Below are 24,544 nucleotides of genomic sequence, written 5' to 3' on the forward strand. Positions count from 1 at the left end.
TGGTCCAATAAGCAAACCATTGAAAATTTTCAACAAGCAGATGTGTATTTCCCCAAGGGAAGCACAACTTCATTTAAGAAGCACTAGAGGCAGATTGCATGGAAAATGTTATGTTTATTCTATTCAAAGCTATGAAATGAAGCATGCATTGCACAGAGACGCGGACGCACCAGCACACCTACTGTGGACAGAACAGCCTGCATGCCACCGGGAAGACAGCCACCACCTTTGCTTAGTGGATGCTAATGTGTCTGGAGAGCACTTTCCAAATCTCTCATACCAATGTAGAGAAAACACAATGCTGTGTGTCTGCAGATGTGTCTATATATCTAATACACAGAGATGCGTTTGCCACAGAAGCCCACTGTTGTTTTTTCAACTTGGGACTGGAGTTCGTCCCCTCGGACTAGAAGGAATGGAGTGTTGAAGGGCTGGTCCTCACACGCTTCTGGGGCGGACTGAGGAGCAGCTCACGGTCCTGCTGCTGCTTATAGTTTTGGACCAGAGAGGTCTAGTGAAGGAAAAGAAGAACCACATTTACTCATCCTTACTCCACTTTTCCATATCTAGCCAGGGAAGCTTTGGCTTCAGTTTGAGTCAAGGGGCAGAGTGGGGTTCTCCATCTCTCTAAGGTGCATGTGAGCAAGTGAGTGTACACACACACACACACACACACACACACACACAGGAGGGCCGGAATTTCTTTTACTGTGGGCTTCTTGAGTTAACTGAATCCTCACGAGAAATGATTTATATCTGAATTAGGTTACCATGACTTCTGGGGGCTCCTTACTGCCCCTCATCCCCTCAAATGACCCTGTGTTAATTCTGTATTCAAATGAGACAGATCCCCGCCTCCATTTTCTTTACTCTCCTGGAGAAAGAATAAGCTGCCACTGGCCTGTGGAAGCAGCAAGGCCGTAATGTCCCAAAAGAACCTCACAAGCGGCTCCTTGTCATCTCGCTGGCCTAGCACATGGCCAGTTGTCACTTCAGAGTGCCCGGTGGTAAAGCATGACCATGCCACCTCCTGATGGGCCCCACTCTTCCAGAAAGTCTTCAAGTGGGAAGGGAGGTGTTTGGCCTCTGGGTTCTCTGGTTGGTTGGTTGGTTGGTTGGTTGCATTCAGATGTGTCCCCAGCCAAGGGTCACAACAGCCTGTTCAGATGCACAGGAAGCCGGAAGCAGGATGCCGAAGATAGGAGTTATGGCAGCTGATCCTTGGTTCTTCCCCCCCCCCACCCCACCCCCCGTGCTGACTCTCTTCTTGCCCAGCCCTTATCTTCTTTACTTGACTTCCTGCAACATCCTGTGCAGTACATAAAAGAACCCATGTATAAGGGTACCTGAGTATTTGCTAGAACATGCTTTAAATTGAAGATAATAATGACTTTCTATCCCCATGCACACACACGAGCACACGTGCACAGAGGATCAAATCGAGGACCTCACACATGCTCAGCAAGCACTCTGTCACTGAGCTGAACCCTGTGAGGAGGGGTCTGCTTCTGGAAGTCTGCACAGCACTGATGTGGTCTACCCTTCTCCAGATGTCCTAGTTTGCTGTGATGAACACCATGACCAAAACCAACCTGGGGAGAAAAGGATTTGTTTCAGCTTATAGCTTTCAGTCCATCATGAAAGGCAGTCAGGACAAGAGCTAAAAGCAGCAACCTGAACTGAAGCAGAGGCCGTGGAGGAACACTGCTCACTGGCTTGCTCTCCATGGCTCGATCAGCCCATTATTTTACACAATCCAGTACCAGCTGCCGAGGAGTGGGTCTGCCCACAGTGAGCTGAACCCTATCCTATGTCAATCATCAATCAAGAAGATGTCTTCCGGACTCTCCTACAGAGCATCTGTTGGAAGCATTTTTCTCAATTGAGGTTTCCTCTTCCCAGATGTCCCAGCATGCATCAAGTTGACCAAAAATTAATCAGAACACCAGAATTTGCATTCAATTGTCTCCATTTCGAGGACAATGACACTTCTGTAGGACTATAGGACCATAAAGTGGACGTCCTTGATTGCCAGTACGTGGCGTGGTGTGGCGTAAAGAAAGGCAATATTGCCTATGAAGAAATACTCACCTGGGCTCAGTTCGGAACTCTGCCCGTTACTAATTGTTTCAATTTGGGCAGGTTGTCTTTCTGAATTTTGATGTCCATATTTGTAAGGATGTAACATCTGAGGAATAAAGGAGACACCATGAAGTAATTAGTTCGTGGTCTGGCACACAGCACTCTACAAATGCTAGAATTTACAACGTGGGGTCATGTGATGGATGCTGCTGAGATGCTTGTAAAATAAACAACCCGGATCTCCATGTGGGCTGAGTGAGATCAGCTCAGGGCAGAGTGCATTCATGAGACCCAGTACCTCTCACCCTGGTCCAGGCTTTCTCTAAAGATCCTCGCTGATTATTAGAGGCCCCCCCCCCCATGCTATCTCTGGAAACAAAGATGAGAGATCCGTGTTGTAGACCCTAAAAGCCAAGGTTTCCTCCCAAACATCTAAAGGATTCTAGAAATTCTAGAACAGGTTTCATCCCTGAGATGGAACTCTTGGGAGACAAAGGCAGGTAGATCTCTGAGTCAAAAATACCCTGGTCCTGCATAGTAAGTTCCAAGTCAATCAGGGCTATACTGTGAAACTGTGTCTCAATAAAGATAATACTACTGCTGCTGCAGCTGCTGGCAACTGTGATGCAAAAGTTAAATGAATGGGGCTGGAGAGATGGCTCAGTAGTTAAGAGCACTGATTGTTCTTCCAAAGGTCCTGAGTTCAAATCCCAGCAACCACATGATGGCTCACAACCATCTGTAATGAGATCTGACACCCTCTATTGGTGTGTCTAAAAACAGCTACAGTGTACTTACATATAATAATAAATAAATCTTTTTTTTAAAAAAAGTTAAATGGAATTTTGACTTTATTTTTTATTCACAGCTTAACCCCAATACCACATGTGGATAGGGGCGTTCATGTTTCACATGGTACAGACACAGGTCATTGTCATCACTACAGAGAGTGCCATTGGATGCCAGAAGCTCAGCAGTAGCTAGGAGCCATGTGTGACGAGGGCAGCAGACTATGGTGAAGGTTGATAAATGGTAGTCATTATTGTCTTAGTCATTATTTTCTTCTCTGTTGGTTTGTATAGGAGAAGATACTCAGAAGAAGGAGGAAGCTGGAAAAGCAGTCAGCTAAGCAAGAAGAATTGAAAAGACTCCATAAGGCTCAGGTCAGGAAGCAAACATGGAAGGGTGAGAGCCCCAGGGTCTGAGTGGGAAAGTCTTTCTGGAGTCATCCTGCACTTGGGGAGATGGGCAAGGCATAGGCCTGCTCCCTTTTCTGAGAACCAGGAGTGTGACCATTCTGAAAGTCCTGGCCCCATCCCCAATAGGGCTCTGGCATGAGGAGGCCCATCTGAGTCACCTTTCATCCACAGGTTTGTATCCTGCAAAGTGAGGCTAGTGCATGGCCTTGGCCATCTTCATGAACCCTTATTCCCCAAAGCAGTGACCTCAGTCTGTCCTCAATGAGGACAGAAGTCATCTTCCAGCTCCCTGACTGAGTCTCTGCTGAGCTGACAGCTGCTGGGGTCTGACTCTGTTTCAGGATTAGTTCACCGCCTAAGTGCTAGAACTTCCTAACTTCATGATTTTACTCGAAGCATTTCTGCCCACACTAATCTGTCTGACTCTGTCACAAATGAAAAAAAACGAAGCAGACACTGTCAACATTGTCTCTCTCTGCCAGGGACTCCGAGTCTAGTTTGAGGAACAGTTGCACGTTAGCATATAAGGATTTAGAGCAATCACGCCTGTTAATCCATGTAACATTCAATTACCTCCACCACTGTGCCCTTTATCTGGCCCTGTAGTCCTCCTGTACACTAGTCCACTTTCTGTTACTGTAACAAAATGCCCAAGACAGTTGACTTTAAAACGGGAGAGGTTTGTTTGGACTTATACGGTCAGTCGTATTAGTCCACGGTCAGCTAACCCCATTCTGCTTTGGGCCTGTGGGGAGACTATATCACGGCAGGGAGTACGGAGTGGAGTTTGCATCACAGTTCCAGAAGCAGAGAGTGTGAGAGAGCAGGGAGTTCCCCATATCCCCTTCAAGGGCACACCCCCAGTGGCACAGCGTCCTTCTGTCAGGTCCCACTTTCTAAAAGCTTCACTGCTCCTGGGTTGCACCCTCAGCTGGGAATCCAGGCTGTAATACGTGGGATCCTGGAGAACGAGCACTGTGTTTGCCTGCTCCAGCTTCCACGGCCACAGGCTGTAGCCTGGGCAGCCCAAACAACTGGTATTTCTTCTCTGGGTGTTAAAAACCCCAGATCAAGCAAAGTGCATCAGACTGGGGGTCTGCCAAGGCCTATGTCCTGGCTGGGGGCAGCACCTACCTACTACATCCTCGCATGGTCATGGTCGTTTGGAAGTGTGAGGAGAGGGGACCCAGGAGAGCTTCCTCCACTCATACACATAGGAGACCTGTTAGATCAGGTTAGATCAGACCTGTTAGATCAGGTCTCCCTACCCTTATAACCTCATTGCTCTCCTAAAACACCTTGTCTATAAAATAATCACCCTGGGAGTTAGACTCTCAACCTATGAATTTAGGAGCAATTCAGTTTTTTTTTTTCCAGAACAACCTCACAGCTGTAATTACACAGTGATCCGTCATAAAATCTGTCTCCTTTCCTTAGTGACTCTATGCCTTACCAGCAAAAAAAAAAAAAAAAAAAAAAAAAAAGGTGGCTTTATCAAGATACAATCCTCAAGATCCACAGAAGAGAGTTCTGTTATCAACACAATCCCCATCTATTTTTTTGGGCTTAAAGACTCGTAGTTGGGGCAGGAAGCGCCAGGTGGCTGCTCAGGTTCCCGAGTGGGTCTCTTGGTGCTGGGGATACCTGGGATTCCAGGGGAAATTTAGAAGGACGGGAGTTAGGAGGAAACAGAAGCAGAGCTGCACCACCGGCCCAGATGGTCCATGGTTTCTTTACTCTTCCTGTTCAGCTATGTGTAAGGTCTATCCTGCCAAAGGCTGTGCTGTGCCTGGGTAGCCCGGGGCTTGAAAACACAGAAGGCTGGTGGAGCTGAACAAAGTTTACTAAATAATTAAATCATAACCTTGCTCAACTTTCCTTCCTAAGAGACTACAAGAGAGTAACAGCTCGTAGGGAAAGCAAACATGCCCTCCCCAAACCAAGCATAACCCCAAACTTAGCAAGTGCTTAGGGGTCCGTAGAGTGTGAGCTGTGAACCTTATGAGTTTAGCACCTGGTATTCTGCCTTCATAACTGGGTCATATCAGATCTACAGGCGCTTCTGTCATGGCAGCATCCGGGGCCTCAACCACTGGTACAAGGCAAGGGCAGGTGCCATTTGTAGCTAAGGTGGAATACAAGATCTAAAAAGGTACATTGATCCCCGAGTGGGCCCAGGTTTCCCTTTTCAAGGCGCCAGGGACTCCTTCCTGCAAAATAAACCCTGAGCCTCCTAGCCTGTGCTGAGGACGGCCCTGGGTACTGAGCCCATGGTCAGTACTCAGGACTCATGAGGACCTCTAGCCAGGGCAGGAGCCTCTCACCTAGGACTCCAGTGCGTTGGGCAGTTTTGACTCCTCTGTGCACATACACAGATGCTGTGCTCTGTGGCTCATCCTGAGGACAAAAGCAACAAGCTCCAACGCTGAGGAGCTTCGGCATCTCTGCCAGGTGAATCAGGGCAATCACAGCTCGGGTGACAGCTAGTAGCAGGCTCAGCCACCCTCTTAGGCTTCCACATCTACTGAACTCCCTCACGTCATGTGTTCTTGGTCTCACAGGCCATCCAGAGACAACTAGAGGAGGTGGAGGAGCGGCAGAGGACATTGGCGATCCAGGGCGTGAAGCTGGAGAAGGTGCTGAGAGGAGAAGCAGGTAGAGTTGGCGGGTCCACCTCTCGGTGCAGGTCTGGATCTAGAGTCTGAGAGTAGCGCTGTCCTTGATGGTGGGGCGGACGCGTCACCTGCAGGGGGTAGATCAGCACGAACAGATGCCACTAAATCTACTGCCTGATGCTTAAAAAAAAAAAAGATGTATTTATTTTTACTTTATGTGTATGGGTGTTTTGCCTGCATGTATATCTGTGCACCATTGAATACAGTGCCCACAGAGGCCAGAAAGGGGCCTCAGATTCCCTGGACTTGGAATTGCAGATGGTTGCTAGGGGCCCCATGGATGCACGGAATCGAACCCTTGTCCTTTGGAAGAGCAGCAACAGCTCTTAACTTATGAGTCAGCTCTCCAGTCCCATGCCTCACACTTGAAACATGAAATCACTGGCTTGGTCTGAAACTCCCCCTTGGGAATCCTCTGCCACTTTCTCTCTGCATGAATCATCTTTAAAACTCAGAGGATGAGACAAATCCAGGAGGAATATTTGTGATGGAGTTCAAGCAATATTTGTTATGAAGTAAAGCCCATGAGTTCAAATCCTGGTTTCTAGGGGAATGGCTCATTGGGTAAACTGCTTGCTGTGTAAGCCTGAGGACCCGGGTTCAAGTCCCCGGCACCCATGTAATCTGGGCACAACACATGTCTGTAATCCTAGTTCTGCTGAGGCTGAGGCAGGATGACCCCAGGACCTTGCTGGCCAACTGGTGTAGCTCAAACAATAAGCTCCAGGTTCAGTGAGAGATTGTGACTCAAAAAATGAAGTGAGAAGTGACCTAGGAGGAGACACAACATCAACTTCTGGCTTCCATATGCACAAGCATACAAGTGCAGGAGCATACATCACACACACTCACACACACACACACACACACACACACACACACACACAACCAATTTCTCAAAAAAGCCCTAGGCAAGGGCCTACAGTGGAACAGACGCCAGAACACAATGTGTTCCTTTTCTTACTGGATCACAAATAGATTTACTTGTGCAGAAAGCCTGTAATGGGTCAACTGGAGCAGACTCTGTTTGCTACAATGACTTTTGATGAGGTCTGGGATTTCATGCTACCTCTTTTGGGTGGACATAGTCCTTGGAAAATCACTCACTCAACCTCGTAGATCCCTCACCAGAAAAGTGAGCTAACCTTCACTGTGCCAGGTCATTTTGAGAATTCAAGTGCCAGCCCATACATGAAGATGGTCAACAAACGCTACTAATATTCTACAGAACATTCTTGTCCACACAAGACACTTTAAAGGAAATACCCATTCACAGCCAGAAACTTTAAATTATAAACAGTAGATATTTGAAGCTTGTTCTGAGTATCTCCTCCAGTCTCCAAAGGGAAGCTATGTGGAGCCATACCTACAGAAAGGAGGCCAGCTTTCAGTGTTGTCAAAGGCGAATCTGACCAGCCAAAAGATGGATTCTGTTTGTTCCCTTTCTATCCCCAGTAAACTAACTACCCTGTTAGGTTTATAGGTAATTTCTCACCAATGTCCTTGTGAAGGTGACAGATGGAAACCAACAAGGGTCTAGAGATAAATACATACATACATACATACAAACATACATACATACTTACATACATACATACATAAAAGTCAGGTCACAGAGGCCAGCCCCAGAGGAAACCAAGAGGAAACTTTATTAACCAGGCCATCAAAACGAAGACTTGCTAACATACAGTTGGTAATAGGCATATCCCTCTGTGGTTCGATAGTCTATATAGTCCCTTGAAGAGATTGCCTTGCTGCTCAGCGAATGACCAATACTTTATTGGGTTAAGTTGTATTTGAGCTGGCCTCTGCTGCTCCCATTCAAGTGATTTAATGAGAATTATTTAATAGGTATTATTAGGATAATTAGACAATGATCACAGTTAGGCAATAATATTGAATGATCAAGGTTGTGAATAACCAAATTTAGAGGCAGGCCTGCAAACAAGGAGTGGGCTGCGACAGTTAGGCGAGGCCCCTCTATAATGACTGGGGATAGCCTGAAAGGGTCTTTTGTGCCTGGGAGTTATTCATCAGGCCCATTGAATTAGAGGACTGTGCAGGGGAGCAGGGTGGGGGGTGCAGGCCAAGGACCCTGACGTCTGAGCGAAATGAGCTCACCATTGTCATGACAACAATTTTGGCTTTCTTTTAATTTTTTTTGTTCCCCAACAGTCAGAAATGAGTTGCTCCCACCCCAACCCCAGCATAGGGTCCTCCTGCCCCAATTTTTTCAGGAAAAGGAAACAAAGTGAAGCAGAGAGCTAACCATCCACCCAGATGACAAATCAGGACACACTGGATGTCTATGCGTGTGGCAGGTATCTTGGCCCAGGCAACACAGAACTCCTGTGGTTCCCTGTGTCTAAATCACACACACACATACTCAGTGACCTGGATGCCCTGAGTCCCACCTGTGGACAGTCAGACCTGACTTTGTCACCTATTTGGAACTGTTTGGGTTGAGACACTAGACAGTGTTAAATGCTGGAATCACACAGTATGCCCCTGCAAAAGACTACCATGCGGATCTAGGTAGTCTGGTGAAGTCTCATCCTTCTTTCCACATCTGCAGACAGGCGAAATCAAATGCAAAAGAAGAGGGGCCTCAAAGGATGAAAGGTTTATTCCCGGGGAAGCCGGGTGAGCAAGGTCCATCTCCCACAGCCTCCACTTCAGCCAGCAGTTTCTCCTTCACAAGGCTAGCAAAGACAATGTAGATGCTGGAGGCTGCCAGCAGAGGGCAGCAGCACACACATTATGAATGATTTAATGGCTCTCCCAGCCAGGAAGAGAGAAACAATTTGTCTGCTACTCTGTGGTTTTCATCTTTGTTGCCGAGGAACCCAAGAAATGCCAGTTTCCTGCCTTATGTGCCAGTGTGGGATTCTGGACGGAGCACAGAGATGAGTCAGGAGTCCCCGAATGCAACTTGACGTCATCAGCATTCTGCAGTTTCTAATCTCTCAAATTTTCCCATCTGTAAAATGGGACTAATAAATCAACCTGCCTTCTAGAGATGGTAGAGATAGATGAAAGAGGAAATGATAATGGCGGAGCAGGGAAGAGAAGATGAGGCCCAGAGTTCAATCCCCACATTCGCATAAAACCCTTGATGTGGCAGCCCAATCCTGATGCTGAGGAAGTAGAGGCAAGAGGACCCTGGGGCTGGCTAACCAGACAGTTCAGTCATATTAGTGAGCCCCAAGTCCCAGTACACACATACACACACACACACACACACACACACACACACACACACCTTTAAGTGAAGCACTTGATTAATGGGCCTATCACATCTTAGAACTTCACAAGGATGGATTCTTCTCTTTTGTTTTGAGTTTCTCTCCATCCTTATAAAACCCAGCCAGGTGGCTGGTCTTCTCTTAGCTCGAGTCCATCTGTTTATCCATTCATTCACGTACATTTATAACTAACTCTCTCCTCCAGATGAGTTTAAGCTGATTTCTACATGCATATAGGCCACAGATTTCACATGTTTGACCATATATGGATCTTGAAGGAAGTCATGCTTAGTGGCTCAAGCCTGAAATCCTCTCAGGAGGCTGAGGCAAGAGGATGAGAAGTTCAAGGCCAGCCTTGAACTAAACCTGTCTCACAAAGAAGGAAAGGAAAGAGAAGGAAAGCGGGAAAAGAGGAGGAATAACTTCATGTAGATTCTGAAATTTCATGTTACATTGATGTACTTATAATTTCATGTGTGTTCGTGACTCACATGCCATGGCCTGTCATGGCACACAGAGGGCAACTTGTAGAAGTTTGTTCTCTCCTTCTACCATATGGCTTCTTAGGATCAAATCAGGTTATCAAGCTTGGAGCAAGTGACATCTCACCAGCTGGCCTGTTTGGTGGTTGTTGTTGTTTTAGAGATGTGTGTGTGTGTGTGTGTGTGTGTGTGTGTGTGTGTGTGTGTGCATAGGTACCTATGGAGGCCAAAAGCGAGAATTAGATTTGCTGGGGCTGAAGTCCTAGGCAGTTGTGAGTTGCCGGTCACCAAACAGCAAGTGCTCTTACCTACCGAGCCGACCCTCCTGTCCCCAGAGTAGATTCTTATTGTCACTCCCAGCACAATAGCAACTGACTGAAACAGATCGACAAGCAGACAAAGCCTGTGGTGTGGAGGACTGCCTGTTGACAGTTCGCCATCATTTGGGAATGGGGTCTGGGGAGCAGATGCCCTTTAGATAATCTCTGTTAGTCTCTGAATGGAAAAGCATCGAGTCCAAGGTTACACTCCTTGCCAGCTGTCCCGTGTGGTCGATTTCTGAGGAAGCAGCTCAAGGGAGGAATGAGATCTCCGCAATTGTCCAGTACAGGTGGACCATAGGGTTGGAGCCAAAGGTAATGTTAACCCTGTATTCAAATAGAATATTGTCAGAAAAGAACTGGGCCCTTACAGAGCCTTTCCAGGAGTCGCTCAAATCCAAAATTACTGAAGCAAGCAAATATTTTGGCCTGATTTTTCCCAAATCCATCGAAGGCATTGCTGAAGTCCAATGCTTCCAATGAACAGAACTTGTGCTTCTTTATACCACGAACAGCAGGAGCAGCATCATGGTGGCACAAGAGGCCCCAGGTCCCAGGGTATGACACAGTGGGTTTCAATAACATAGCAAAGCTAGTGCCATAGCTAGGAAGCCAGGATAAAGAGCACAGCAGCCTTTATACCAAGCAGTAAATGAGTGGGTTGTACAGTCCGCTCAGTGTGGGGTTCTGAGCTGCACACAATTCTCTTGTAGAGTCACAGGAGAGGCCCAGGCATAAGATGTTTAAACCTTGTGCTTTGCACACTTAGAAAAGACACACACATGCATATGCTCACACTGCACAGAAGACAGCCTCATTCACAGATATCAGTAGCCATGTGTTACATGTCCCCTCTGTCACAGCTTCAGTGGTTATCCTAAAGACACAGGTGTATCCGGTTTAAGGCCCATGGACTGCAGGAGCCCAAGGACAGCTAGAAATGCAGCCCAGCACAAATCATAAACGTACGCTATGAGGGTGTTTGTTTGTTTGTTTGTTGGGTCTCTCACATGTGTAGTTATCTGGTGTAAACTTTGTAAATGGCAACATCCTGTCACAGTGTCAAAAGGTTGACCACTGACCTCTTTGAGGGCTGTGTTGAAAGACTAGAGATAATCTTAAGTTGGTTGTTTAAAATAAAACAAATAAGTAGAGGAGAAATGATCAGGACAGACAAAGATATGACAGAGGTTTCAAACGGTAAAATCATTGGATCCAGTGAACATGAATCCAACTGTTCAAAAAATAATATAAGCAAGCGTGGCTTTTAGAACCACCAAGCTAAAAATGAAGTAAAGGAAACCTTATGATGTTTTCAATTCATGAGCAAAGTTTATCTGAAAAACCTTAATACCCATGGCCCAGGGCACTGTCTCGGGGCTTTAAGATACTTGCCACCAAGTTTTGTTCTGACAATGAGTTTTGTCCCCAGGACCCACATGATGGAAGGAGAGAACTGACTCCCTCATGGTGTCCTCTGACCCTCACAAGTGTGTGCACACAATAATAAATAAATAAATGTAATAAAAAATTCAACATCTACTTGGGATTTAAAAAAAAAATCTTTCAGCAATAGGACTTAGTCCTGAAACCCTACAGCAAACATCTGTGGATCATCCTTAAAGTATGCAAGGAGCTGTGGGGACAGTTATACTCTAAACTCTGGGGCCTGAGGCCGATCGAGACAGCTGTGAACTGAGCCTGGAGCTCATGAGAAGTCAGAGGACGTGGGTTGACCTGGAGCACAATTGCTAAAGCACTTGCCTGCCATGTATAGACAAAACCCAGAGTACAGAAGGCAGGCCTGAAACCACAGGCACTCTGAGGAAGGTGCCCCACGCAGCGCATTGAGGGTTCCGCCATAACCACTCGAATGCCAGCAAGCACCAGTAAGCATATCCAGCGTGTTAACAAGATTGCAGTGAACAGTAGATTAGCACAGATTCTAAGGAGGCGAAAAAATAGTCACATCTAAAGAATGACTTCTGAGCCAGATGGCGAACAAGAGTGGACCTGGTAAAACCACACACCAATCTGCAAGCAGTTAGGGGCATGGCAGTCCCTCAAGAGGAAAATATACACAAAACCAGAATGGCTTCAAACAGATTGTACACATTTTTGTTGTTGTTGCTATTTTTACATTCAGAAAACAAACAGCTGGACGCTGTATGCCAGTCACGCCCAGGTAAGCAAAGACTAGGGTACACCAGGCTTGGTCACTTGAATTTGATGCTGAGGGTCACTGGATCTCAGTAGAGACTGACGTAATTTGCTTTGTAGTTTTGAGAGCACTCTTGGGGAAAACTAGGTCACTATAAATGACAATTAACAAGTTTGTTTGTGTTAAGCTCTAGTTTGTTTTGGTTGATTGGTTGGTTGGTTGGTTGGTTTTTTGGTTTTTGTTTTTGTTTTGTTTTTTTTCAGACAAAAATCACATGTGGCTCAGGCTGGCTTTGAACCCACAATTCTCTTGCTTCTACCTCCCAAGTGCTGGGGGTGGGCACCATCTTGCCCAGACACTGAGTGTTGATTTCACTATGGCAAGTGAAATCTTTCCAATGTGTCTAAAAAGATCCATGATAAGAATTCAGGAGCAAAGACGTTTGACAGAAGATCCAAGCAGAGGGTAAGAGGAAGAGGAAGAGTTAAATAACTGAGCTGTCCTGGTCATGGCCAGAAGCCACCTTGCCTTCTGGTCACACAGCCCTCCAGGTCAGGAGTCACTGCTCTGTGGAGGAAGGGCTTTGCCTGTGACAGCTGAAGCCACTGGAAAACAATGGTAGACACAGGAAAGCAAGGAACCTGGATAGGCACCATGCATTCGCGTCTTTGTAGATGGTCCATTTCCATTGTATGAGCCGGAAAAGGAAAAGTACCGCTAAGGTGGTGCTGCTGGTGGTTTCAAGTTGTTAGAAGACAAAGTTTTATGTTTTGTTTTGTTTTAACCACCTCGCTGAGTTTTACAGATGAATGGAAACTAACCCTGATGGAGCTGTACACCTAGACACAGGGAGGCAGACTGAGGAGCAAAGGGGCAGTTTACTGAAGTGTTACTATGTACAGAGCATCGTGCTGACACTTCCCCACGCACCTTCTCATTTAGCAGCCCTAACCAACACTCGAGGTAGCACCGCCAGCCTCCTCATTTCAAAACATGGGGAAGACCAAGGCAGAGAGAGAAGAGGTGACTTGGAGAATATCACAAGCCTGATTGACCTAGAAGTCCATGCCCTTCCCCACATACCCACATCGAGAGGTAAAGCTCCCTAAGCTTCGTAGGCCCCACGAGGGCAGAATGTGATAGGGGACAATCGATAAGCAGAAACTGTGGGACAAACCCTTCAGTGCACTATTGGAATTAAGAGAGCAAGATCTCCCCATATCTGACACTGAAAAATCGGGTTTCCTGGTATCTTAGTTACTCTCCTGTATAAAATACCTTGACAAGATAAACATAAGGGTTTATGGTTTCTGGGGGATTGAGTGCATCATGATGGGGAAGGCACACTGGTTGAAAAGGAGTGAAAGCAGAGAGGGGAAGGCATGGTGACTGGTCACATGGAATCTGCATTCAGGAAGCAGAGAATAAACAGGAAGTGGAGCCAGGCTCTAAAGCCTCAAGGCCTGCCCCCAGTGACCCACTTTCTCCAGCCAGCCCTGGCCTCCTAAAGATTCCACAAACTCTCAAAACAGCTAGAGGTCACATGTTCAGCTACAGGAGCCTCCGGGGGACACCTGTAAACCCTTACAAGAAGCTGTATCTGCAGAGTCCCCCAAAACGACTTTGTCTGCTAAAGAACAGAAGGCTTTAAAAAACTGAACCAAAGCCAATAAGATCACAAATTTAGTGTGCTGATAAAGGAAAATTAAGTGGCTCAGTTCATCTTGTGTTTGCTCCACACATGTCGGGGGAAGTCGCTGTGACATCTAGGAAATGTCTCCACCGTGACAGGAGTTCCATAAGGGACACATGAGATGGAAACAGGGACACAGGGACACATCATGCAGGTGACTATCATTGCCTAAGTAGATCAGGCGCGTCCGTGTAGCAGAGCGAATTGAATTTGAAAAACAAAACCGAAAGATTCTCTGCAAACAGTAAAATAGTGCTTTAAAGCTGTTTCTTTTGGATCGGGGACAAGGAAGGGGAAGCCCAGGGCTGGTGGCAGATGGTATCTTGTTAGACGATAAGGAGAAACAGCATTTCCAACTTGCAGCTTTTCTGTTTTCTCTATCGTGGAAAATGGTTCTTAATATAGAAACATTAAACAAACATCTAGAAGAAATTGTCTCTGGATGGATGATAAAATAGAAGAGCTGTGAATTTAGATTCTTTTTAAAAGAATTTACTATTCTTAAATGTGTGTGTGCCTGTGTGTGTGTGTGTGTGTGTGTGTGTACAGGTGCCCCACAGAGGAAAGGTTAAGAGTATATACTGTTCTTACAGAAGACAGGATTTCATTTCCCAGTGCGCACATCATAACTACTTAAAACTCCAACTACAGGGCATTCATGCCCCTCTTCTAGACCCCTAGGACACCCACACTCATATGCACTCATCCACGCAGAAACGTTTTCTAAAAAAGAAATTTGTCAGTCGGGCAAAAGATTTCCCTATCACAGAAGAACAAACAGGGTGGTATTTAATGTCTTTTAGTTATTAATTGGTTAGTTGCTAATTTTCTGAGACAGGGTCTTACTACATAGTCCCAGACTGACCTGGAACTTACTGTGTTGGCTTTGAACTTGTGGCGATCTTCCTACCTCAGCCTTCCGTGTGCTAAGATATCAGGTGCCCCTCTCCACACTCAGCAAGGTATGTAATGAGATGCATACCAAGTCTTGAACTGAGTTAAGGAAAGATTCGCTACCTAAACGAAACACAGAGCACCTATGTACCATTGCTATTGTGGAAAGCCAGGGTTCCTTTGTAAATAAATATGAACTTCAGTGACCAGGGCTGTTAAAAACCATGTCTGTAACTGGATCACAGGACAAAGGTGTGAGAATCTCCCTACCTCCTCTATATTTCCACAAGGTTTCTCTGTTGTGATTTGAGTTGATCTGGTCACGAAGATTAATGGACAATATTATTGTTCAGTAGATAGACAGAACCTTCTCCAAATGTCTAGAGATAGCAAATATAACAATCACTCAAACCCTGGCTTTGATATAAACCAAATCAATAGAATACTTTTGTGATCTTGAATCAGGGGTTGGAGAGAGGTCTCTGTAACTAAAAGCACCCAAGTGTTGGGTGCACACAGCAACTCTCAAGGATCTGGTTTCTTCTTCTAGCCTCTGTGGGCACCAGGCATGCACTTGGTGCATAATTATGTTCAATAAAAGGGAGTATCTCTAATGATATAGGAGTACACATTTATCTCTCACTCGATTCAATCCTAATTGTATTTTTTCATCATTTGGCTTTTCTTCAGGGGAAAACAATCAAAATGCCAGTCACCAGCCTTTGATCAAGTGTCGTGTGACCATCCCTGGCTGGGAAGGGACCACACACCACCTGGGCACTCGTTAGGAGTTTGATTTGCAGAGGGGTGAAGAGCATGAACAAAGGTCACCACCGGGCAGCTAGGGCTTCTCTGATGCAGAAACAGACATCAGTTCATGGACACACAAGTAGGCAGGAGATGAGTCCTTTATAGGAAGGACATTAGCCATCACGGGCATGCGACCTTGGAATTGAAGTAGTCCTATCCTCCATGCCCAGCAGGCCTTCCCCCAGAGCAGGCTCAGGTGGGTTTCATTTGCAATGCCCATGACCTTGAAGCATCCACAGGGTGCCAGGAACTGCTTTCCTGCTGAGCCCTGCTTGCCATAAACATGGCCCGCTAAAGTGGCTCGGAAGCAGTTTGATCATGGGGCGAGAAATGCCAATCTAACCCATTTGCCATTGATTTCTTAAGCAGATTCAGGGACACAGGATGAAGCCCAGCTTTTGCAGGAATGGTTTAAGCTGGTTCTGGAGAAGAATAAATTAATGCGATATGAGTCGGAGCTACTGATCATGTAAGTAAAGCAACACAGATAACAGTGAGTGCTAACAGCCTGGTAGCGGGAGCGGGTGGCTCACCGTCCTTGGCTGGAGTCCCAGGGTTTTTCTTCTTTGTGCATACGGAACAGTGATTGAAGCAAATTGGTATTTTGTGTCTTGCATATCATGCTGGCATTAGTGGCAAGACTCTTTACTTGTCTGCTCTCTCTGCAGAGTTCAGTGGCTAAAATAGATTTCAGTAGCAGGTCAGGAGCTAGAAGGTAGCCGGTCTATTCCTGGCTACCTTCTACACACACACACACACACACACACACACACACACACACACACCATCAGTGGGGAATCTGTGCTTGGCCCCTCTGTGTGAACCATGGGGAATCTGCCTGACCACTTCCTGGTGGTTTTAACAAAAGAAAGGCTGAACCCTGGCTGTCTTCAATCTGTCTGTGTGTCTTCTTGGAGAAAGGGCTGGTGACCTGGTCAAATGGTCAGAAAGATCCTAGCTCATCACAGAGTTCTGCACCAGACAAAGGGCACCAAACCCACACATCATTCTGAAGAAAGAGAAAATAGCATTGGCTATAAACCACTAAACTCCAGAATTACACTGTGCATTTTCATTTTTCCTCCACCTCTGAGAAGTCATCTGGGGACTTTAGAGCTGGTTCACTCTTCCCTGCCAGGGTTCTGAACCAGGTGAGAAGTAGGCAAGCCATCCAAATATCACATTCATTATTAATAGTGACTAATGGCTGACGATAAGACCCCGGGCAGGCTGACTAACTAGTTTCTTAGTTATTATCAAGTACATGACTCAGTAATAGGAATGTCTTCCCTTAATCTGGAAGCGAGGAGTCCACATGAAGGGGCTGAGAGAGCCTCATTCTCCTGGATGCTCTCACAGGAACTCCTTCCTTGCCTTTTCCACTTCTTGTGGCTCTGGCCATTCCTTGGCAATAGCTCTGTCACTACAGCATCGTATGTCTCCATCCAGCCTTCTCTGTGTCTCTTCCATGTCTGTCTCTTAAAAGTCTTCTCTCACTGGGCTATCGGCCTAATAATATAATCCAAATGTGACCATCTCAAGGTCCCTAACAATGTCCGCAAAGACCCCTTTTAAATAACATCACGTTCACTATTTCCAGGGCTCAGTATGTGGCATGCCTTTCCTATTCAACCCATTACAGTAGCCAAATCTCAGAACTGAATATGTCTACCTAATGAAAAAAAGGACATGGACCTACTTGATCCTTAGGGGAAAGACTTTTTCCTAGACCTTGGGTCTCAAGGGTTGGGGTGGGGAGGTGATATTCCTGGTGGAGGCTATTTAGCAATGACTGGGAAGATGTGCTTGGTTGTCACACATAGGGCTCTGATTGAAAACTAGTGACTACTAGCCAAAGATGCTAAGCTTTCTCCCTGTAATACATAGGGCACCTCCTCCTCCCACCAAACAAGGAACCAGCAGCCTAAAGGATTAAAGGTGTCAGCACTATGAAATCTTACCAAAATCCCAGGCAAAGCCCAGTGCTTGCTGAAGATAGGCTGAGCCTGGGAAAATTGAGGAGAACATGGCTCATCCTGAGAGTGGGGGTGGGAGGGTTAGAGAAGGAGACCAGAGTTACACTTACCACTCTCTGACCACATGGAAGGGAATGCCAGGCATGGGAAGGAGGATCCTTTCTAGCAATCATTTGCCTCCAGACCATTGTTTAGCTGATGAGTATAGTAAGCCTCAGAGGAATTATGCAGTGTGTCCACATCTGCCTAGCTACAAAGTCCTTATATGCAGCCATATATATAGTCTGCATTGGGGCTAGGTCTGAATTATAAAATCCTTCCAACAGACTATCAAGAACATCTTCTTTATACCAGGAACTCATCTGGTTTCTATAGAAATAGGCCACAGCTAGTCATGGAGATGCAAGCCTAGAATCCAAGCACTTTGGAGGTCGGGGGAGTTGCTGAGAAGTGAACACAAGGTGTGATGGCAATAAGAAAGCCCATCAAGGGTTCCATGGTGGAGACAAGAATCTGTCTTGGGGAAGAGAGGGACTGCTATGGCTGCAGACCAGAGCCAGCAGCTTCCCTAGAGAGTACACCGGTCAAGGAGAGTACTTCTCCTCCATAAGAAGTCAAATAGGACAATCAGGGTATGTGCACTGGACAGAGGTATTGGAGGATAGGTTTTGGTTGGAGAAAGACCTGTATGAACAAGGAGAGATGTCTTAGATGGATGTGTCCATCAGACTCTTTGGGATGTGAAGTTAAGAAAGAATGAGTGGTACGTGGAATTCCTTGAGGATGACACCTACGAAGGGTAAAGAGCAGGAGATGGGTAGAGGTAGAGTCTTGGGCCCCTACCCCAGTTCTGATTCTTTAATAAAACCAAAGGAGGAAGGAAGACGACTTGGGCAGGAGGAGTTCTGGATGTAACGTAGCTCTGGGTCTCAGCTAAGACCCAGGAACATCAGACTGGAGACAAGCCATCAGAGTGCTGGCAACCATGTCAGCTCTCACATCTCTATGATGCCCAGCCATTGGCTGTGAGCCACCCAGGAACAGCAGGGTTTCAACATGACACTGAAGCTGATTCTGTAGTGGCCCCCATGTCACTAAGCTTCCCCCAGAGAATTCTCCCTACCATCTGAGCTGCCACCACCTCTGAGCTCCTACAGAGGGCCCAGAGATGATAAGTGTCCGTAATAAGGCAGAACTTTAGCCCAAACAGAAGTAAAAGCAGTATCAGGGCTGGGGACGTAGCTTAGCTGATAGAGTACTTGCCTAGCACGCGTGAAGCCCTGAGTTCAACCCCCAGTACCGCAGGTGTGGTGGCACACAATCATAGTTACCAGCATTGTATGTAAGGGTAAAGGTGTGTGTATGTGGAGGGGTTGTCAGGAAGAACAAGAGTTCAAGGTCATTCTTGGTGACACAGCAAGTCTGAGGCTAGCCTGTACTACATGAAGCCCCATCTTGAAAACAAAGAAGTGAAATAAGAAAACAGATGGTAACAACAGAGTAGAATAGAGTGACCCCCAACACTGTCACAGGGACACATGGAAATGCAGGTTGGGTCTGAAAGAGAAAGTCCCAACAGGAGGAATGGAAGGGCCCATTCCTGAACCTTGGCATCATTGTGGCCCTAGCCCCCCCTTTTCCCTCACCCTCTAGTCTCTGTGAGGGTACATGGGCTGCTGTGCCTGCTGAGCCCTTGGGGGACACTCAGTGCTTCTCCTCTCAACCCTTTATTTTCTCTAGTCTTGAGGATCACATACCTCAAACTATCACCTCTTGACATCACCACGTTGTCTAGATCCTCATTTCTCTGAACTCCAGAGTGGCATTGGGGATCCCCCCAGCAATGCATGGGCCAGCATCTGGTGATCGACATGGTAGGAAATGACTGGGGCATCCCCAGGCTCAAAAGCCAAGTCCCCAGCTGACCTTCCAAGGGGACTCAGCTCCATTCTGTGCTCTGCTGTTCCCCACAGAGGCAAACCCTAAAGAGCAGTTTGGTGGCCTTCAACCACTCTCCATTTCTCTCATCCTCTCTCAAATCCAACACATTTCAGCCATCTTTCTGGGCACCTCTGGTGGCCGCAACAGTGGCAATACCTTCTATTAGACATATTAAAAGATGCCAATTTTAATGGGAAAAAAAAGACTGCTGGTCCATGGGTGCCTCTATTTGTGTTTTCACACAGTCCCCTGTTAATGGCTGGAACATTTTCTTGTACTCAGGGCCCAAGAACTAGAACTAGAAGATCATCAGAGCAGACTGGAGCAGAAACTACGACAGAAAATGCTCAAGGATGGTGAGTATGGGGTACATTTGGGGCCCCTGCTGAAGACACACACCTCACAATTGAGCAAGTCATGCTACAGATAGGAATGAAGAACCCATCCTAGCTTGCACAGCCCCCAGCCTGAGGTGAACTCAAAGCACCTCCCCTCTCACATTCAAAGTCTCTCTCTGTAGCTGTCCTCAGCCTCCCAAGTACTGAGATAATAAGTGTGTACCACCATACCCAGCTCAGACTATATCTTCCTTTTTTTAAAAAAAATTACGTTTTTTGCTTATTTATTCATGGGGGTAGGGACCATGCATGCTCTAGCACATTGGTGGAATTCAGAGGACAATTTATGGGAGTCACATCTCTCCTTCCACTATGTGGGGCCTGGAAATTGAATTCAGGCCATTAGGTTTGATAACAAGCACCTTTATCTGCCCAGCCATTTCTATTTCTAAGAAACCATATTAGGCCACACTACACAGCACTATTAAGGAAAGTATACAGGCCAGCCAGAGTGGTGCATGCCTATAATCCCAGCAGCAAAGACAAGAGAGACCTTGCCTAGGACATGGTGGAAGGTGAGAGCCAACTCCTGCAAGTTGTCCTTAGACCTCCACATGCATGTCACAGTGGTGCATGCCTATAATTCCAGTTCATTGGAGGAAGCGGTAGGAGGATTAAGGGTTCAAGACCAGTTGCAACTATTGACAAGTTTGAGGCCAGCCTGGGAAACAGGAGATTGTGTGCACACATACACACATATACACATACATGGACTGTTTAAAACAAAACAAAGGTACAATTTATCATTGTATACAAATGACAGAAATGTTGCTCTCACTGGCTTAGGAGCCCCTGATTGGCAATTTGCTTTGTTGTAGCTCAGATGTGCTTAGGAAAACAGCTCTTCTCCTGTTCAGTTTCTTCCTTGGAAGGAAGGAAGGTTAAGGCTCGACAGGATATGGCTACATTAACCTCTCTTTGCTCCCTACACACACACACACACACACACACACACACACACACACACACACACACAAGCATGTCCACACACACACACACACACACACACACACACAAGCATATCCACACACACACACAAGCGTGTCCACACACACAAACACACACACACAAAAGCGTGTCCACACACAGTCTCAAGGTGAAATCTGAGCTGACTCCCTCACAAAGCACCTACTTTTCTCTGTGGCTTTGTGAGTAGCTCCTTGGTGTTAGATTCACTTCCTTGTAACCGAAGGACATAACAAGCCCAGAACCATTGTGAACTCCTCTGCTAAGAACTCCCTTGACCCCAGTCTTTCCCGAGCATTGATTTTTTTTTCCTTATTCTTCTTTTCTTTAGAGGGCCAGAAAGACGAGAATGACCTAAAGGAGGAGCAAGAAATATTCGAGGAGATGATGCAGGTGATTGAGCAAAGAAACAAGCTCGTGGATTCCCTAGAGGAACAGCGGGTCAAAGAAAGAACCCAAGACCAACACTTTGAAAACTTTGTTCTCTCCAGAGGCTGTCAGCTCAGCAGGACTTGAAGTGCCCTTCCCCGCTGAAGCCAGAGAGCCAAGAACACCACACTTTCCCACCCAGGCACTGAATTTAAAGCCTACTGCCTTAAAAATAATAATAATAAAAAATAATGATGTCTCTTATATGATCTGCATATGGTAGTTCACATCTGTAATCCCTGCTGAGAAAGGCTGAGGCAGGAGGAGTGCTATGAGTTCCAGGATAGCCTGAGTTGTATAAAGAGACCCTGTCTCAAAAACCCAAACATCCCTTTTAGGTCTTATATCTGTTGTAGATTCTCAGAATTTTTTCCCAAAGGCTATAATGGAACAGTGAGAAAGGCCCTTGAACTTGGCAGTGCCAGAGAGCCGGTCCTGAGAGTGCAGGTGTTCTAGGCAGATGACCAGCATTGCCTTTTCCTTGGAAAGCCGTTTTCTTTGTTCATTGAGTTACATGTTTTAAGACTTTTAAGAAATGCCTTTTCATTAATACGAGCGTATTTGTCCTTTTTGCATGGCTGACCAGTTTCCAAATGTCAGGGCGCAGCCGCAGCAGTTTAAAGATTAGCTTAATATTTAAATTGTGTTTCCAGAGAAAGCAGAGAAACCCTGAGATTACTGATTAAATAAAGCCAATAACTCATATAGCAGGTGTTAATTCAATCCAGGGTGAATTTAATTTACCAGGTATATTTATAAGCCTTAATATAATATACATAAGCAATGAAGGTTGAACAAAAACATTTGAGCCTTAATTTAATTTTTTTGAAAAAGAAAAAAAGGAAATAAAACTTAAAATTCATGCCAGCAGGATTCTTAGTTTTCACCAAATCCTCTGCCTCAGAGAAGCCTGTTGTTCCCACAGTGTTCTGCTTCCAACCCTGGACCATAATAAGTGCTTTTAGGGAATGAATGGCCCTGAAGTGCTTTTGGAGTGAGGAGGTGGTGGTGGCAGAAGGGAAGCTTTCGGTTGTTGATAAAACACGACATGTCTACTAAAAACAAACAAAGCGAGGCACCAGGGGAAGGGGCTTCGCCATGCTCACCTGTGCTCATCTGAAGTGTGCGAGATCCCTGAGAGACGAGGACAAACCACTTCGGATTTCCAGTGCAGGCAGTGCGAACCGCATTTATCTAACTCCAAATTGAATCGTGTGTGTGGGGGCGGGGGGCAGACAGACAGACACAGAGACAGACAAAATGACATGGAGAGACAGAGATGGAGATTTAAAGCGTGCAGAACACAGTTGTCGACGACTTGAGTGTGCACACATTGGGGTTCCTTGAGTATTTGGACAGTGCACACAGGGATGACAGACAGCAAGATTTAGAGTGGTGATTTATATTGTTGTAAAATATTTGGCTGTTCTTCTTTTATGGAATCCTTAGGAGATTTAAGCTGCTAGTGATGAGACTAGAGGATTCTTAAGTGTGTATCTGTACGCCCATTTCCATGACTGTTTGTTTCCCCAGCCAAAGGTGCTTTGTGGCTGTTGACTGTAAATGGTGACTGGATTTTTTTTCTCAATCTAGGTTGACCTATTAGCCACCCTTGTCTGAAAGGCTGTCTGCATGGTCAGCCTGGCTGGGGACAGCCAGATCTAGATGCACAGAGACCTTGTCTGACCAGAGTTGTGCAGTGTTTTGAGGCACAGCCCGCTATGGGACACCAAGGCCCGTGGTTGCCTTTATTCCTTTCGCTTTCTTTTTTCCCTTTTTATTTTTAGTTTCTACAATTGAGTCTTCTAGTGCCTTCGATTCTACTTTAAGGGCAGTGGTGGCATATTCTTATCTACTTACCCACAAAACCTGACATTTCTGACTAGTTACTTTTATTTTCATATTTAGTGGACATGGGTTATGTGATTTCCTGTCATTCTGATTCTCCTAGGTTGTCATTTGAAGAGGACCTTTCAAAACAAAGATATAACCATGGAAGCAACATGATGCCTCAATGTTTGAGGCAGTGATTTACAGAGTAATAAACATATACAGAGATCATTAAAATAATATTTTTGGCCTGGTGGCGCATACCTTTGATCCTAGCACTCAGGAGGCAGAGGCAGGTGGATCTCTTTGAGTCTCAAGAACAGCCAGATTTACATAATGAGTTCCACGTCAGTCAGGGTTACATAGACAGACTTTGTCTCAAAAATTTTCTTTTCAGCCCCTAGTCATTGAGAAGAATATTGGATTCACAGAGATGAATCATTCTGACAAAGATGTATAGTTTCCACTCTCCCAGTTAGATGAAAGTGTCTGATGGCTTTATGTATCTAACAGAGGATGTGTAAGTTTACAGTTCCTACGTTGTCCCTGTGAAAAAGAACTGGCACGTTTAACTAGTTATAAAAAAAAGATGCTCTCAAGGTGGCCAGAGGAGGGTGATGTTTGGCCCTGTTGTTGGGTTATTACACTGTGGCTGCTGAGCTACTTAAGAGGGCTTGCCTCTTTTCAATAGAGAATGTTCTAGACCCTCAAAATTTACAGGGCACAACATCTTGAAGACATTTGTTTTTAATATTTTTGTTTGTTGTGGTGTGTGTTTATGTATGTGTGTGTGTGTGTGTGTGTGTGCGTGCGTGTGTGAGCATGTGCATGTACAACAAAGCAGGATTGTGAAAGGATTCTGAGCTACAGAAGAGTTAGTTCTAGGGTAGAAAGTCGAGAAGAACTGGCCTCGTTCTCCAGCCTTGGGTCATATTTCACAGCTTCAGAGGTAAGCCAGACAGGTTCTGATAGTCACAGCTCAGAATTTTACCCAAGCTGCATCAAGACTTGTTCTTAAGGGTGGTCTCCCCAACCGTCCACCTATTGATCTACTTATTCAGCATTCTCTGAATGCCGGTGGGGTGCTGGATGCTAGGCTGCAGAAAAGAGATTTGCCGCCTTCTTCATCTCCAAAGAGAAACATGAGTCAGGAAACCACTGGCATCCCCAAGGAAAAGCATAAAGAAATAAATGGCTTTGAAAAAATCATCTACTCTCCTCAGTATAAGGACTTCTCTCCCCAACTACTGTAGTCTGGAAATAAGAATAAACTCGTGTGACTAAAGCTGTGAACACTTCTCTCAGGTTGTAGCGTTTTCTTTAGACTTCCTTGTTGGCAGCGTCAGGCTGCTTGGAATCAATCGATGCCGAGCTACTGTGTGTTAATTACCACTGAGAAAGGAAGTGGCAGGTGGTGTCGGCTCTGATGAGCTGCGATGCAAT

The 24,544-nt window shown here is 45.9% G+C and overlaps 1 protein-coding gene and 1 long non-coding RNA gene across 3 annotated transcripts in view; one reads left to right on the forward strand and one right to left on the reverse strand.

Annotated features, from left to right (window-relative positions):
- Positions 1 to 21,475, forward strand: part of Micalcl (MICAL C-terminal like) — a 44,797-nt gene extending 23,322 nt beyond the window's left edge. For both annotated transcript variants that reach the window (NM_027587.2, NM_001381862.1), the window contains exons 6-10: positions 3,165 to 3,245; positions 5,843 to 5,936; positions 15,931 to 16,030; positions 19,761 to 19,834; positions 21,174 to 21,475. In NM_027587.2, coding sequence (NP_081863.2) covers positions 3,165 to 3,245; positions 5,843 to 5,936; positions 15,931 to 16,030; positions 19,761 to 19,834; positions 21,174 to 21,358 — 534 coding nt within the window. In that variant the 3' untranslated portion in view covers positions 21,359 to 21,475. The remainder of the gene's footprint in view (positions 1 to 3,164; positions 3,246 to 5,842; positions 5,937 to 15,930; positions 16,031 to 19,760; positions 19,835 to 21,173) is intronic.
- Positions 1,973 to 22,682, reverse strand: Gm51494. Its single transcript, XR_003946861.1, has 3 exons — positions 22,378 to 22,682; positions 5,606 to 6,024; positions 1,973 to 2,188 (listed from the first exon to the last, which is right to left on the reverse strand). It is a non-coding gene; the product is annotated as a predicted gene, 51494 (long non-coding RNA).
- Positions 22,683 to 24,544: the final 1,862 nt, after the last annotated feature.

Source organism: Mus musculus, chromosome 7, assembly GCF_000001635.26.
Source record: "Mus musculus strain C57BL/6J chromosome 7, GRCm38.p6 C57BL/6J".
NCBI classification, from domain to species: Eukaryota; Metazoa; Chordata; class Mammalia; order Rodentia; family Muridae; genus Mus; species Mus musculus.